The sequence below is a fragment of the Anomalospiza imberbis genome, chromosome 18, assembly GCF_031753505.1.
Source record: "Anomalospiza imberbis isolate Cuckoo-Finch-1a 21T00152 chromosome 18, ASM3175350v1, whole genome shotgun sequence".
Taxonomy (NCBI): Eukaryota; Metazoa; Chordata; class Aves; order Passeriformes; family Viduidae; genus Anomalospiza; species Anomalospiza imberbis.
Genome location: NC_089698.1, coordinates 12058865 through 12071597, shown reverse-complemented (window position 1 = coordinate 12071597; position 12733 = coordinate 12058865). Strand labels below are relative to the sequence as shown.

The following is a 12733-nucleotide window of genomic DNA, read 5'->3' as shown; positions in this document are numbered from 1 at the left end:
TGGTCACTGTCAGCACACAATGCAGCTGCCAGCTGCAGTGCACAGAGCACTCAAAGCAAAGTGGGTGTCATGAATGCCCTTAGCACTGCAGTGTTAGGATTTTGCAACCTGAAAAGCAGCCTGTCTTTCTCTAGGGAGTTTAAAACCAAAATCCATTGAAGTGAGATTTAAAGAAAAATCCAAGCTTGCTTACAAACTAATTCGACCCTATCTTGCTGTTGAGGTACTCCACCTCTTTGATAGAGTTCCTACCATTCACTGCCAGAACTGATGAGTGTTGCAAGCAAGGCAGATTTTGCTGGCAGCCTGACAGTTCTGTTCAGGCCTTTATGATAAAGCCATAGGTTTTATGATCCTTGCTGATCCCTGCTAGCATAGTCAAAAAACACTTTCTGGCCTTAATTTATCATGTTTAGACTTGAGTAATAACAGAGACAGTTTTGATTCTTGGGTGGGAGGGAACTTTTTCCAGATGTTAGTCTGCAGAAAATGAAAACTTGCAATTTAGTAATAATATTATTCAGTCTTATCCTAGCTCCTGTGCCAGAGTGGTACTCCATGCATTACTTTGTATTAGAGAGGTTAAAAGGTTATTTGAGCAAGTAAAACAAACCCTGGGATTGCTGCTGCATCTTAGCCTCCCATGTAAAACATGTTTTGGCTCATGGATCTAAAAATCCAAGCCTTCTTGAGAACACTTCAGCCTTCCTTGTTATATGACTGGGGACTTCTGCCAGCAGCCTCTTCAGGGAGTTAATTAAAATACATGTGAAACTGCTGTAGCCTTAAATTAGCATCTGTGGTGCAGTTTTTTAAATTGCTGTGAAGTTTGTGATTACTAATCCTCAAATTCACAATGAGGTGCAGGCACACAAGAACTGCAGCACCTCTCTGCTTCTCAAGGCCAGAGAGGCTGTACAAATTTGTCCCTCAGAGCAGCCAGGGACAAAGCAGAACAGTCAAGGGACCAAGTTCAGAAAGATGGGAACTTCAGCCAGCTTTCTTTATGTAGCATTAGGACTACTGGGGAAGAGCCAGGAGCAGCTTTCTTGCTGTACAGTTACAATTCCTTGGGTTAATCTGGTACCCCACCTAAAAGCATAGCCCAACTTTTACATTTCAAAGACCCATCCCAGGCAATTTACAGCAGAACAGCTGGAGACTTCAAAGACAAACTCCTTCTAGGGACTGCAACCCCAGCTCTGTTATCATTAGCCCTTAGTACCACTGCATCTTCTAGAACAAATTACCACCACTACAGGCCTCTTTGCAGAGGGAAGCATAAGTGCAGCAAGAATGTGTTCAAATCAGGTCTGATTTTTGATAAAGTGATTGGAAGACCACAGGGGAGGGGGAGTTGGTGTGTGTGCTCAATCAGATGCTGCTTAGTCCCATTTCATAGTGTTGGGGTGGTTTGCAGGTCTGAGCAACCAGGAGTGTTAGGAGTGAGCTGCTGTAAGATACAATGTGTGCGGACTGCTTTGAGGTCAGGTACAAGCACAGTGGGTACTGTGTTAGCAAGAATGGGCAGATCCGTTTCGTACAGGTGTCAGGGTAGGGACGAGCCTGTTTCATTTTCCCCCGAAACTCAGATATTTAAGTTTCAGAACTAAAAAATTCAACAAGAGTGGAATTACACTGCAGGTGCAGACAGTCTTTATTGCCAGTGTCAAGTGCTGCTTCCAGCCACTGCCTGGGTTGTGTCCAGCTCAGTCCCTTTGTCCTTTCCCAGGCACCCCTTTATCCAATTAGGCATCCCCCACACTCCTCCTCATGCTCTGCAGCCCTGCTGAGAGAAGAGGGAAAGGACATCTTCCAGCTAGCCTGAACTTTGCCTTGCCCACCAGAAAAGAAAATCCCAAACCTGTCAATTTTGAGCAAATTCCTGATGAACTGCTGCCTCTGCCCCTGGCAGAAATGGACACACAACTGAAAAATAAAGACTTTAATGTAAAGACTCTTTGGAAACAACCACCAGAAAAGGAGTGGGGGACATAAAGGAAAGAAAGAGGCTGAGCTGCATTCTACCATGGTACAGAACTACTTCCTTGAAAGCCCACAAAGAGGTCTCACAAGAGTGAGGGCCAGGTGCATCTTTGTACAGAGGGCAAGAGTGACCTGGCACACAGCAAGTCATTGACAGCAGAAGGAGGAACTGGTTTAACACCCCATTTGATACTTATTCCACACCAGGGAACTGAGGAGCCATCACAGCTTCAGCCCTGTCCCTAGAACACCTCTGTAAGCATTCAGGAGTCCTTGTGTGCAAAGCTCTGTGGATCCACTTTGTACAAGGGGAAGATGGGTCACCCACACAAACAGCGACACACCACACATCGGAATGGCAACTGGTGTTATTCCAGTAGGATCTCTGGGCCATAGCCAAAGTCCAGCCAGAAGGGAGGAATCTGGCCACATGAAGAAGTTCCCCATGTTACTGTGGACGCTGCTGCTCGTTCTGGTCTTGGTCTCTAGGCTGGTGTTCAGGACGATCCTCAGGGAGAGGGTTGTAATTGGGATCCTCTTCAGGTGTGTCAAAAACCATCTTCCTGGCAAGGGACATGCCCATCCCAGCAGGCAGGCAGGTTAGGAAACTGAGCTGAGGATGACAAAACCCCAGCCCTCCTAGGAACACCCTGGCCCTCTGTGGGGCTCGGCTGTCAGCCACAGCCACTGGCCCACTGCACCATCACCAGCTATTCTTTTGCTTAGCTCAACACACAGTGATGACAGTACCTCCTTCCTTGATCACCAGGTCAGATTTGATTGTCAGTGCACAAAGCAGAACATATTCTGCTTTCTTAAACTATGAAAAAACATCAGAAGAAATCCTGCCTCCATCTAGCATTTCCACACGCAGTAAGCACACTCTAGTTCTACTAGCAAAGCTGAAGGCAGCAGCAGCTGCTGTATGGGCCCTGTACAGGTGTATATAACGTGCAAATAATGCAGCAATCCATGACCTGTGGAGCTGAGGTGCTGTCAGCAGGCAGTGGCCTCTCATGGTCACAGTTTGCTATGGAAGTGATCAGGCTGGGAAAGCCCACAGCAAAGCCCAGAAAGAATCAACTTTACTTACAGAAAGCTAGGGGTTAACAGCAACTTCTTTCCTCCAGGCTGATTGGGGAAAACATCTTCCAGGAAATAATAGATATGACCCACTGCAATCCCTGGGGAGAGATGCCACCAAGGTTAGGCACAGCTGCGACTCCTTTGCCAGCTGAACCAGAGCTGCTGGGCAAAGCTCTAAGAACCCCCCAGCTGTGTGCCCACATCCAGCTCCCTCCAGAGCCAGGGATGCTGCAGGTTGCTGTGATCAGCATGCAGGGAGCCCATTAGCCTGAGGGCAGCATTGCACACCCAGGAGACCGGACACAGCAGAGTGTCAGAGCTCACCATACCCAGCTCCTACCCCAGGACAGACACACCAAAAAGCAGGCCACAAGCAAAAGCCCAGGCCCGAGCCCAGCCACCCAGAAACCAGGCAGCTCACTCAGGAAACTCAACATCTTAGGTCAGCTGGAACCAAAAGAAGGTGCCAGTGTCCCAGTAGCACCCATGAGGACTGAGCGCTGTGGCTGCAAGGTGTCCTTGTTGCCACCAGTTTTGGCTTACCCAGCAGATCGATGATGATGGAGTTGCCTAGGAGCAGAGAGAATCCCATCAGGACCCAGGGCAGGAAGGGGGCTTGGAAGTTAAGAAGCCCAAAAAAGTTCATGCGGATGTAAGGGTTCCTGCGACTCCACACGTACACCAGCATGATGGTGAAAGCCTGGCCCAGGAAAAACAGGCTGGCAAAGAGTCCAAACAGCTGGGAACTACCGAGTCAAGGAAAAACCTACCCACCCTGTGCACACCTCCATGCAGCACAGCGTGCCTTGGGACAGGAAACCCAAGCTAGAGACAGCTGATCACAGTGTTCCCAGACACTGCCCATGTCACCAAGCCTTTCCTGGCTGAGATATACTGACCACCACTGTCCCCACACACATCTCCCTTCATGCCACCTGAGAACAAGACACTCTGGAGTGCACATGCAGGTTGTTCACTCCTTAAGCTGATGTCAACAACCACCAGAGACCAGAGAGCTCTATAGTCACCTTTGCAAAATGAACATCAAAATGACCTTCAAAGAAGGGCTTTCACAGTCTTACAGCACTTGGGGCAGTGGCATATTTTAACAACTAGCTCGCATCCAGTATATGCCTTCTACAGAAGAAGTTCAGCAGTGAGATCGCTCTTGGAATTCACAGTCCTCTTCTTCAGAACACAAGGAGATAGAGAGAGGCAAAAATTTCCCCTGCCCTTGTTGTAGTTGGACTCCAAATCCACGTCTGGTCAAGCACGTGGCTGCTGCAGCCACCTGGATTCTAATGGCTCACACAGCTTCATGCAGAGCTCCATGGGGACAGCAGTGCTCTGAGCCATCTGCAGAGGACAGCAGAAGATATTTAGAGAAGGTTTATCCTTGGGAGGGAAATACATTTCACCATCAGATTACTGTGTTGTGAAAAGAACTTAAGCTTTGTGATGGTACCTCCAGCTACTGACAGGCTGCAAGCTCTGGGCTCACACATGCTGAGGATGTGGGAACCCACTCCTTGTCCTCATGGCTCCAGGTTCCTGCCTCTGTCCTGAGCCAGCCTCACGCAATCGCAGCCATGCTGCACTCACCAGAGCTCAGTCAGTGGCCCTGGCACAGCTGGGGAGGCTCTTGCAGCAGAACACGTGGCCTCCTTTCGGGCTGAGCCTCCCGAGCACTCTGCCACGTGTCCTCTTCAGGGATGAGGCAGCCCAGCCCCTTGCCAGGGGCTTCAGCACTTCTGCAGACAGCAGCACAGCCACAGGCAGCTTTTCTTCCCTCTAAGCACACTGGATGAGGCACTGGCCGAGCCAAGGGTGGGAAGGACGAGGAGAACAAGCTGTGCCACCCAGGCAGAAGCTGCCGCTGCACCACACGCTCAGCAGAGCTCTGCCAGGTCTCAGGGCACAAGGCTCTCTGCCCTGAGGCACCAAGCAGGTTGATGAAGCAGCTGTGCTGCTCAGCAGGCAGGTACCTGCTCCACAGCACAGCCGGGACACAGAGGTAGCAGACAAGCCCTACACTATCCACAGCATCTCAGAGACACCAACGAGCCTCAACCAGCTCAAAAGGATACTGTCATGAGAAAGCCTCCAAAGAGGAACATGAAGACAAAGTCAGCCGTCCTTCCACGGAAGGAGCCTTCTTCTAGCATGCGGCAGTACCTGTACCTGAGAGCAGGAGAGAAGGGAGGGGTTGCAGTATAGGAAATTAACAGCTGGCCACCCTGTGCCCACAGCAGCACTGCCCAGGAACAAGCTGCCGCAAGCTCTTGCATCCCAGGAAGCTGAGCCCAGAGCAGACCAGTGCAAACTGCACCTCACACCACTGACCCCCTGGACAGAGAGAGGCACCTGCTGTGCTTCAGCCAGAGCTCACCCCAGCAATGGGCACTGCTCTCCAGCAAGAGCCACAGCAGCAGCACTGCCAGCTTCCCTTTAGGCAGGGTCTGCCCTGCAGCAAGCACAGATGGAGGGGCAGGAGGGCCACGGCTTCAATTCAAAAGAGCCAAGGGAAGAACCCACAGCCCCAGAGTGCTGCCAAGGCAAGCCATGCTGGGGAGGAAGGTGGATGGGGAGAGTTGCATCTAAGCCAAAATGGGAGCAGAGAACTTCACTGAGACCAAAGGATACAGAAATATCATGTTGAAAAAGAAACTGAATCCCAGGGGCCCAAAAAAGAGGAAGTTGGTGATCAGCCTCCATATCTGAAAGAGAAGAGAGAGGAGAGAGAAAAGGAGGTGGACAGAGGTCTCTCCTCATCACATGTAGAGCAGCCCATCACAGTGTCCACAGGGGATGAATGCTCAGTCATGCACCTGTCCCTTCAGAACTACCCCAGGACACCAGGCAGCTGCTCCACCCTCTAGTGGGACCTCCTTACATGATACCCTGGTACATTAGAGTGTCTCACCTTTCCAGGTTTGGAAAAGAAGATTTCTCTACTTTTCTAGAGAGGTCAGACAGCCACAATTCGGCACCCAGAGCCAAATCAATTATTTTTCACGCCTCTCTACAATAAAGCCCTCTCCAACCAGCCCAACAGCAGCGGCCACACATGGTGTAACAGGAGGAAGAGATGGCTTTTGAGTCAAGGAAAAGCCAAGGTGGTGTGTGGCAGGGAAAGGCTGGAAGGAGCTCTCCCCACGCAGGTGCCCGTGACAAGGGATGCTGTGTGGCTGACCCGGCTGGCAGCACTCCGAGAAGGCTGGAGCGGGGGGACAGGAGCCCCTCGGGATGACACAGCACTGCCCGGCCACCCTGCGGAGCGGGACACCCAGGGACACCGCGCTCACAGACACCCCTCGCTGGAAGGGGCGCAGCGGGCCCCAGGCCCGGGCGAGGCCTCACCTGGAACTTCCTGAAGATGAGGTCGGGGTTGAAGTACAGCTGGAAGGGGGTGATGAACTCCAGCTGCTGTGGGAGACAGGCAGAGCAGCTGCCATCACGCGCTGCCCTCGGCCAGCCCCGGCTCCCGCCCCGCGGCCCCCCGCCCCCCGGCGCGGCCCCCGCTCACCACGGCGGCGGTGGTGAGCACGCAGGCGGTGGTGTAGGCGCGGGTCACGGCCGGCATGCCCAGGTACTCCTGCGCGAAGCCCTGGTACGCCATGGCCGCGCCGCTCCGCCCGCCCGACGCGGCGCCTTTAACGCCCCCCCCCCGCGCCGCCGCACGCCCCGCCCCCGCGGGGAGCGCCCGGCCAATCCCCGCGCGACAGGCGGCGCGCGCCGGCCAATGGGAGCGCGCCTCATGGCCCCGGCCCGCGGCCGCCGCCAACCCGGAGCGGCCCCGCCCCGCGGCGGCGGCAGCGGCAGCGGCAGAGCCGGGCCGGGCGGGGCACGGGAGGGGCACGGGAGGGGCACGGGAGGGGCACGGCGGGGCCGGGAGGGACACGGCGGGGCCGGGCCGGGCGGGGCCGGGCGGGGCACGGCGGGGCGGGGCACGGCGGGGCACAGCGGGGCCGGGCGGGGCCGGGAGGGGCCGGGCCGGGGCACAGCGGGGCCGGGCGGGGCACGGCAGAGCACCTGGGCTTAGGCGGTACGCCAGGCACGGGGCTGTGCCCCGGGTCCTGGGACAGTGGCACTGACCTGCTCGGCCGGGGAAGCGTCCGCCCGGTTCCTGCCGCGGCCGAGGGAGCCGCGGTGCGTTCAGCTGCGGCCCCGCAGTGTCCCCGAGAGCCGGGGGCTCTCGGCGCGGTGCTGCCCCGCTGGCTCGGAGGGATAGGAGCCCGCTGCGGGGAGCCGCGCTGGGAGAAGGGCGGCGGTGCCGCTGTCCCAGCCCGGGTGTGTTGCCGCTTGCTTCATTGATCACAGAAGGGTCTTGTATTCGCTGAGGCACGAAGGGCTTGGGGTTTCCAGTAATTCCAGCTGGAACCTCTCCGGCCTCCCGCATGGAGCCGTGAGACACTTCCCCAAGCTGTACGAGATCGCACCGGGCTGTCAAGGTCGCATAAGGCCGCTGGAAGAAACCACAAGATGTGTGGTCCCACCGGGTGCTGCGGGGACCCGGGGAACGGCAGCAGCCCTGTGCCGGGCTCTCGGGAGGAGCGGAGCACTGTGCTGGGCCCTCGGGAGGAGCGGAGCCCGTGCTCGGCCCCTCGGGAGGAGCGGAGCCCTGTGCTGGGCCCTCGGGAGGGAGCGGAGCCCGTGCTCGGCCCCTCGGGAGGAGCGGAGCCCGTGCCGGGCCCTCGGGAGGAGCGGAGCCCGTGCCGGGCCCTCGGGAGGAGCGGAGCCCGTGCTCGGCTCAGGAGCCCTCCCTGCTCGGGAGGGAGCGGAGCCTGTCTCTGCCCGTGTGTCCCACACAGCCAGCGCTCCTGAGAACCGGAGCTGATAACATCTCCAGAAGCCCGGCATCCTCCCCTCTCCCGCTGATTGTGCTTCCCAGACCTGTGTGCCCCGCGCAGCAGGCGGGTCTAATGTTACAGCCCCCCTGGATTCAGATGAGGAATGGGCCTGGTGTTGGGTTTGTGCTGGAGAGGGTTAGGCTGTCATCAGAGCCTTAATGAGCCCTGAGATTTCCCTTTAAACCTTCAGTTAATGGGAAATGAAATTACCGAGGGGGAAGGGAGTCTTTGTGTCCTCCACCACCTCCATCCTAAATGCCCTTTGATGAAATACAAAACCCAGATGGAAGATGACGGGACATGAGGTTAAAGCAATATAATGGGGGAGAGAGGGGAAAAGACAAGAGACCAGTGGGGTCTGTCAGACCAGAGAATGGGCTCCAGTGCCCTGGGCACTGTGATGCTGAGAGCACCTGTGATGAGGCTGGGGGAGAAGGAGGAGCTGCGTTAGGGATGCTGGGAATGGAGCTGAGTGAGGAACTTGGACCCCAAACTGCAGCACTCACGCACTGACCCCAATGTCAATAGGCTTGGCTGTGTGGGCACAGGCTTTTGGTGGGAGCTGGGGTTGGTGTGAGATCTCTGGCAGTTGAGAAGAGCTGAGCTTGCAGGGAAATTCATCGGGCCAGGAGCTCTGCAAAGAGCTGCCCTTATTCATGTGGCTGTTTCAGCCCAAATGCTGCAGCTCAGCCCTCCAGCATGCCAGCTCCTGACCCAGCAGAATGGGCAACTGAGTTGAAGAACTGAGAGGCAATAAATGAATAATAAAAGAAATAAATGAATAAGTATCCTATTCCTTTGAGTGGGGAATTAGAGGTTTCCTATTCCTTGGTGCTTCTGGACACCAGACAGAAGCTGAATTCAAACACCATGATTCCTGCCCCTTCCTTATCTGAGCCAAGGCTGGGAGATGAATATTGGGGGCCTTTCTGCTGCAAAGAGCTTCACAGAGATGGGAATCCAAATAATAAATCCCACTCACTCTCTGTGAAAGACTATGTGCAAATTGAACATTGCATAAAATCTTAAAAAAAAAAAAAAAAAAAGGTAATAATTAGTTTCACAGTTTTTTTCTCTTCCCTTCTTTTCTAGCCAAAACTGAAGAACTCCACTTGTCTAGGTTTCTACTTAAGGCCTCTTTTCTAGGGTTTATGGGGGAAGAGGGAGAAGTGATGAAATGTACCAGGAAGCTCACCAGCTCCTACTGGGAGAGGCCAAACAAATCTCAGTGTCACCCTGAGTTCCCAGGCTGCTTTCTGCCCATGATCTCAGTCCCTTCGGAGCTCGGCCAAGCTGACTTCATGCACTACAGTACACCCAGGGCAGCTTTAGTCTTTACTAGAATCTGTGTCACATTTTTTGGGTTTTTGGAATTACGGCCTTCCACAAGTTCCCATCAGTGCAGGCACATATTTGGGTTCACACACACACACCTTCACAGTGATGCCTTTTATAAAACCATGAAATCGAACTAAAAGCCTGGAAAAAACCCAAAGCCGAACTCTTTGTCTCAGCTGCAAGAATGTAAGAGGGACTGCCAGAAAAATGCTGCCCAGGAGTTCTTTCACTGATTTCCTCCTGCCTTGTCCTGTCCCTGCCTGGGGACTCAAAGCAGATGTAGCACAATGATGTGTCATTGCTTCCTGCCATCTGCTGGGCTCCCCTTCCTTTGGGGATCAGCTCAATTGCTGTCAATGTGCAGCATCAACTTCAAAACCCAAGATGTCAGAAACTCAAAGTTCCCACACAAATATGGGTGATGCCCAGACTTCAGTCAATTTTGGGCAGACTTTGAAAAAGCTTTCTGTCTGCATGTTCTTGGAACGGCCAGAGGACCTAATTAGAAGGACTCCCAACTGTAACCTTTGCACAAGTCCTTCAAAGGAAGAACTGAAATGTGATGGTATCTCTTTGCCAGACAGTATTTACCCACTGTGCATCTGCAGGCTTGGTGATAGTAACCTGCAGCATAAATTCAACAGCTTCCTGTCTCAGTTCCTGCAAACCAAAACTGCAGAGTTAGAAAACAGAGAAAAATGCTATCAACTCTCCCCGTGAGTTAAACAGCACATAAACCTCAAGAAGGCACATGAGCAAAGATAAATAGGCTGTTGCAGCGGTCATCTCTTTTGTTTGTAGTAAATTATTGTGTGTAATTCATGTTTCCTGTCCATAAATACCAGAGGGACTTGAAGACATGGAATCTATTCTAATTCAGTAAAGACAAAAACAACTCCTTTTGAGCCCATCTGGAACTTGTTTTTATCATAATTGTTTTGGGCTCAGTAACGAGTTCAAGATCTAACTGCCGTCTCTAATTGTTTCAAGGATAAACAGCTGCTTTGTTTAAAGGCAGCAGCTCCCATTTTGCCCGGCACAGCAGTCCCGGGCTCGCAGGATGAAAGGAGCTGTGCCGTGTCAGCACAGGCCCTAACGAGCACTGGCGCCCTTGGCAGGGCGCTCACCCCGCCGCAGCTGATGGGGCAGGAAAACAGCCCCAGGCACGCACTTGTGACTGTCCAGTGCTGACATGTGCCCTCTGCTCTTCGACGTCACTGGCATTTTGTTTGTAACTTCATCTGATGATGTTTTGCAACGTGTCCTGCTGTGACAAGTCACGCCTGGCCTGGTGATGCACAGGCATCTCCTCCAGCTGGGCTGTCGGCTACTCGAGGGAGAGCATTCACTCCCTGGCCACATAACCCCAAGGCCCTTGCTTGGGTAATGCTCCACCCCCAGCTTACAGTCCCGAATCTTTCCTTCATCTGGAAACGAAGATACCCCGACACGCGCGGTGAGAGACTCCCCCTGCCAGGCGTGAGACCGTGTTGTGTCTCAGTCCAGTTGTGTTCAAGGTCTCACCCCAGGACATGCCATGCCTGAGCCCCACGGTAGCCTTGGTGTAGAAGAGGTCTCTACGTGCCTGATGCCCTGGCACTAGGAACAAGCGAGGCACGCCAGCCAGGAGGACCTTTCTGGAAGGTTATTTCAGCCTCCAAACTCAGTCCTTGGTGGCATGGACAAGAGGTGCAAGAGCTCCATGAACCCGCTGCACATAGATAAGCCGTGTAATCATAACTGTTGAGGCACTTGAAATGTTGACTTTTCCATGTCTAATAGCCATATATAAATTCTTCCTCCTTCACTAAAGGATTTCTTGTTCCAAATCAGCTAACTCTGGAGTGTGATGGCTAAAGTCAGGAGAAAGTGAATCATACAGAATTGGATGGATTTTTAAATTTGTTTGTTTGTTAGAAAGAAACTAAAGATAGCACTTAGAGTTCAGCCCTCCAAGGACATGTGGTTTGCACAGGGCTTGCTGTAAATCACAGTTAATATTATTTTTATTTCCTATGGTTTTTAGTTCAAAAATAAAGCTTTGTGTCTGGCATGAGAAAGATCTCATTTAAATCTCCTTGAGATTAAATCATCACATATCCAAATAAAGCACCTCTTCCAAAACAACTTCTGATCATGAGTTGAAAACATCAAACAAGAAAATGTCTGTCTCTTTGCAGTTATTTTTCTCCAGTGTTTAATAATTCTTGTTAAAATTTTTTGCCTTGTGATCTGTCCCCTACACCACAGGTCACCTCACACAGCTGTCAGTAGGGAATATCCTTCAGGGGCCTTTATTTTGTAACAACCATTTCATAAGCACTGTGGCCAAATCAACAAGAGAACTGAAAAACAATGCTTGTGTCTTAAAAAAGAGGTCTGTGTTCTGCTCACAATAGCAGCACATCAACTGAGCGTGCTGTCAGCTGCTGGAGACCCCTACAAGGAGTCAGAAAAGGTATCTGTACTTTGGTTTTCACCAGAGGCAGGACTATGAGTCCCAGTCCAGCTGCCTCTCAATAGCCAGGGCACAACTTTAATGAAAAGCTCTGTCTGAAGGGACTGTTAAATAAGAAAGCAGGACGAGTCTGACATCCTGACACTGCTGCACACATTTTCCTCTCTTCTGACGGGAACATTCAGCAACATTTGATGGCATTTGGTAGAGTCTAAATGCTCTTCTCTCACACACAGAAACAGAGGTTTTGTTCCTTCTGGCCTTGAGGTCACTCAATTTCAACTAACTGCCTGTATCAGTGTCTGATACAGAGATGGAAGGAAAATAAATAGTTCAGCCACAGCATGACCTACAGCTCACAATGGACTGAATAAAAAAGGTATTTCCATTATTTTTAGTATTTTGAGTTTTCTCAGTTTTCCCAGAGAAGATCTAGTGCTTATCAGGTGGAGGAAAAGGCAGAATGCTGATCCAACACATAGAACATACAGCTGTTCTTCTGACATCCAAAAATCCCAGCTAGCAAGGGAAAGCAGCAAGTTCCCTTGGCTGTCTCAGCCCTCGTGTCCTCAAAGGACTCAGCTCCCAGGGATCTCCACTGCTCTGGAAAGCATCCCAGTGATGCTGTGTGGTAGAAGAAGCTCTGTCTGCATTGGGTCCCTGCCCTGAGAAACCTTCGTGATGAAGCTCATTTCCTGAAGTTCTTATACAGTGCCTTGAACTTACATAAATTGTGGGGGTTTTATAAAGAACATTAGCGAACTGCTGGAACTGAGAATAGTGGTGTCACAGCAGGGCACTCATTTGCTACAAAGAAAAATCCATTTCGACAGCTAAGTTCCGTAAACATCGCTCTCACCATGAAATCAGCAAACCTGCTGCATGTTTCTTGAGAAAGCTGCTTGTTTGCAGATCTCATTATTTGTCTTCTGTATTCTGAGTGAGTTCTGCAAGAGTCAGGACAAGCAAACAGAGGCATTTTGTATCTTACAGTGATGGTCCTTACAGGAAAGTG

General features: G+C 52.2%; 1 protein-coding gene across 3 annotated transcripts; it reads right to left on the bottom strand.

Annotated features, from left to right (window-relative positions):
- Positions 1 to 1930: 1930 nt before the first annotated feature.
- Positions 1931 to 6753, bottom strand: LOC137484918 (derlin-2-like). Of its 3 annotated transcripts, none has more exons than XM_068209130.1 (7): positions 6599 to 6753; positions 6433 to 6498; positions 5716 to 5789; positions 5160 to 5253; positions 3616 to 3811; positions 3080 to 3170; positions 1931 to 2549 (listed from the first exon to the last, which is right to left on the bottom strand). In XM_068209130.1, exons 1-7 carry the CDS (start codon positions 6689 to 6691, stop codon positions 2435 to 2437), a joined length of 729 nt encoding a protein of 242 aa, XP_068065231.1. In that variant the 5' UTR covers positions 6692 to 6753; the 3' UTR covers positions 1931 to 2434. The 3 variants fall into 3 exon arrangements, with proteins under 3 accessions (XP_068065231.1, XP_068065232.1, XP_068065233.1); XM_068209131.1 differs by having other exon boundaries at positions 6433 to 6495; positions 6599 to 6713; XM_068209132.1 differs by lacking the exon at positions 6433 to 6498 and having other exon boundaries at positions 6599 to 6706.
- Positions 6754 to 12733: the final 5980 nt, after the last annotated feature.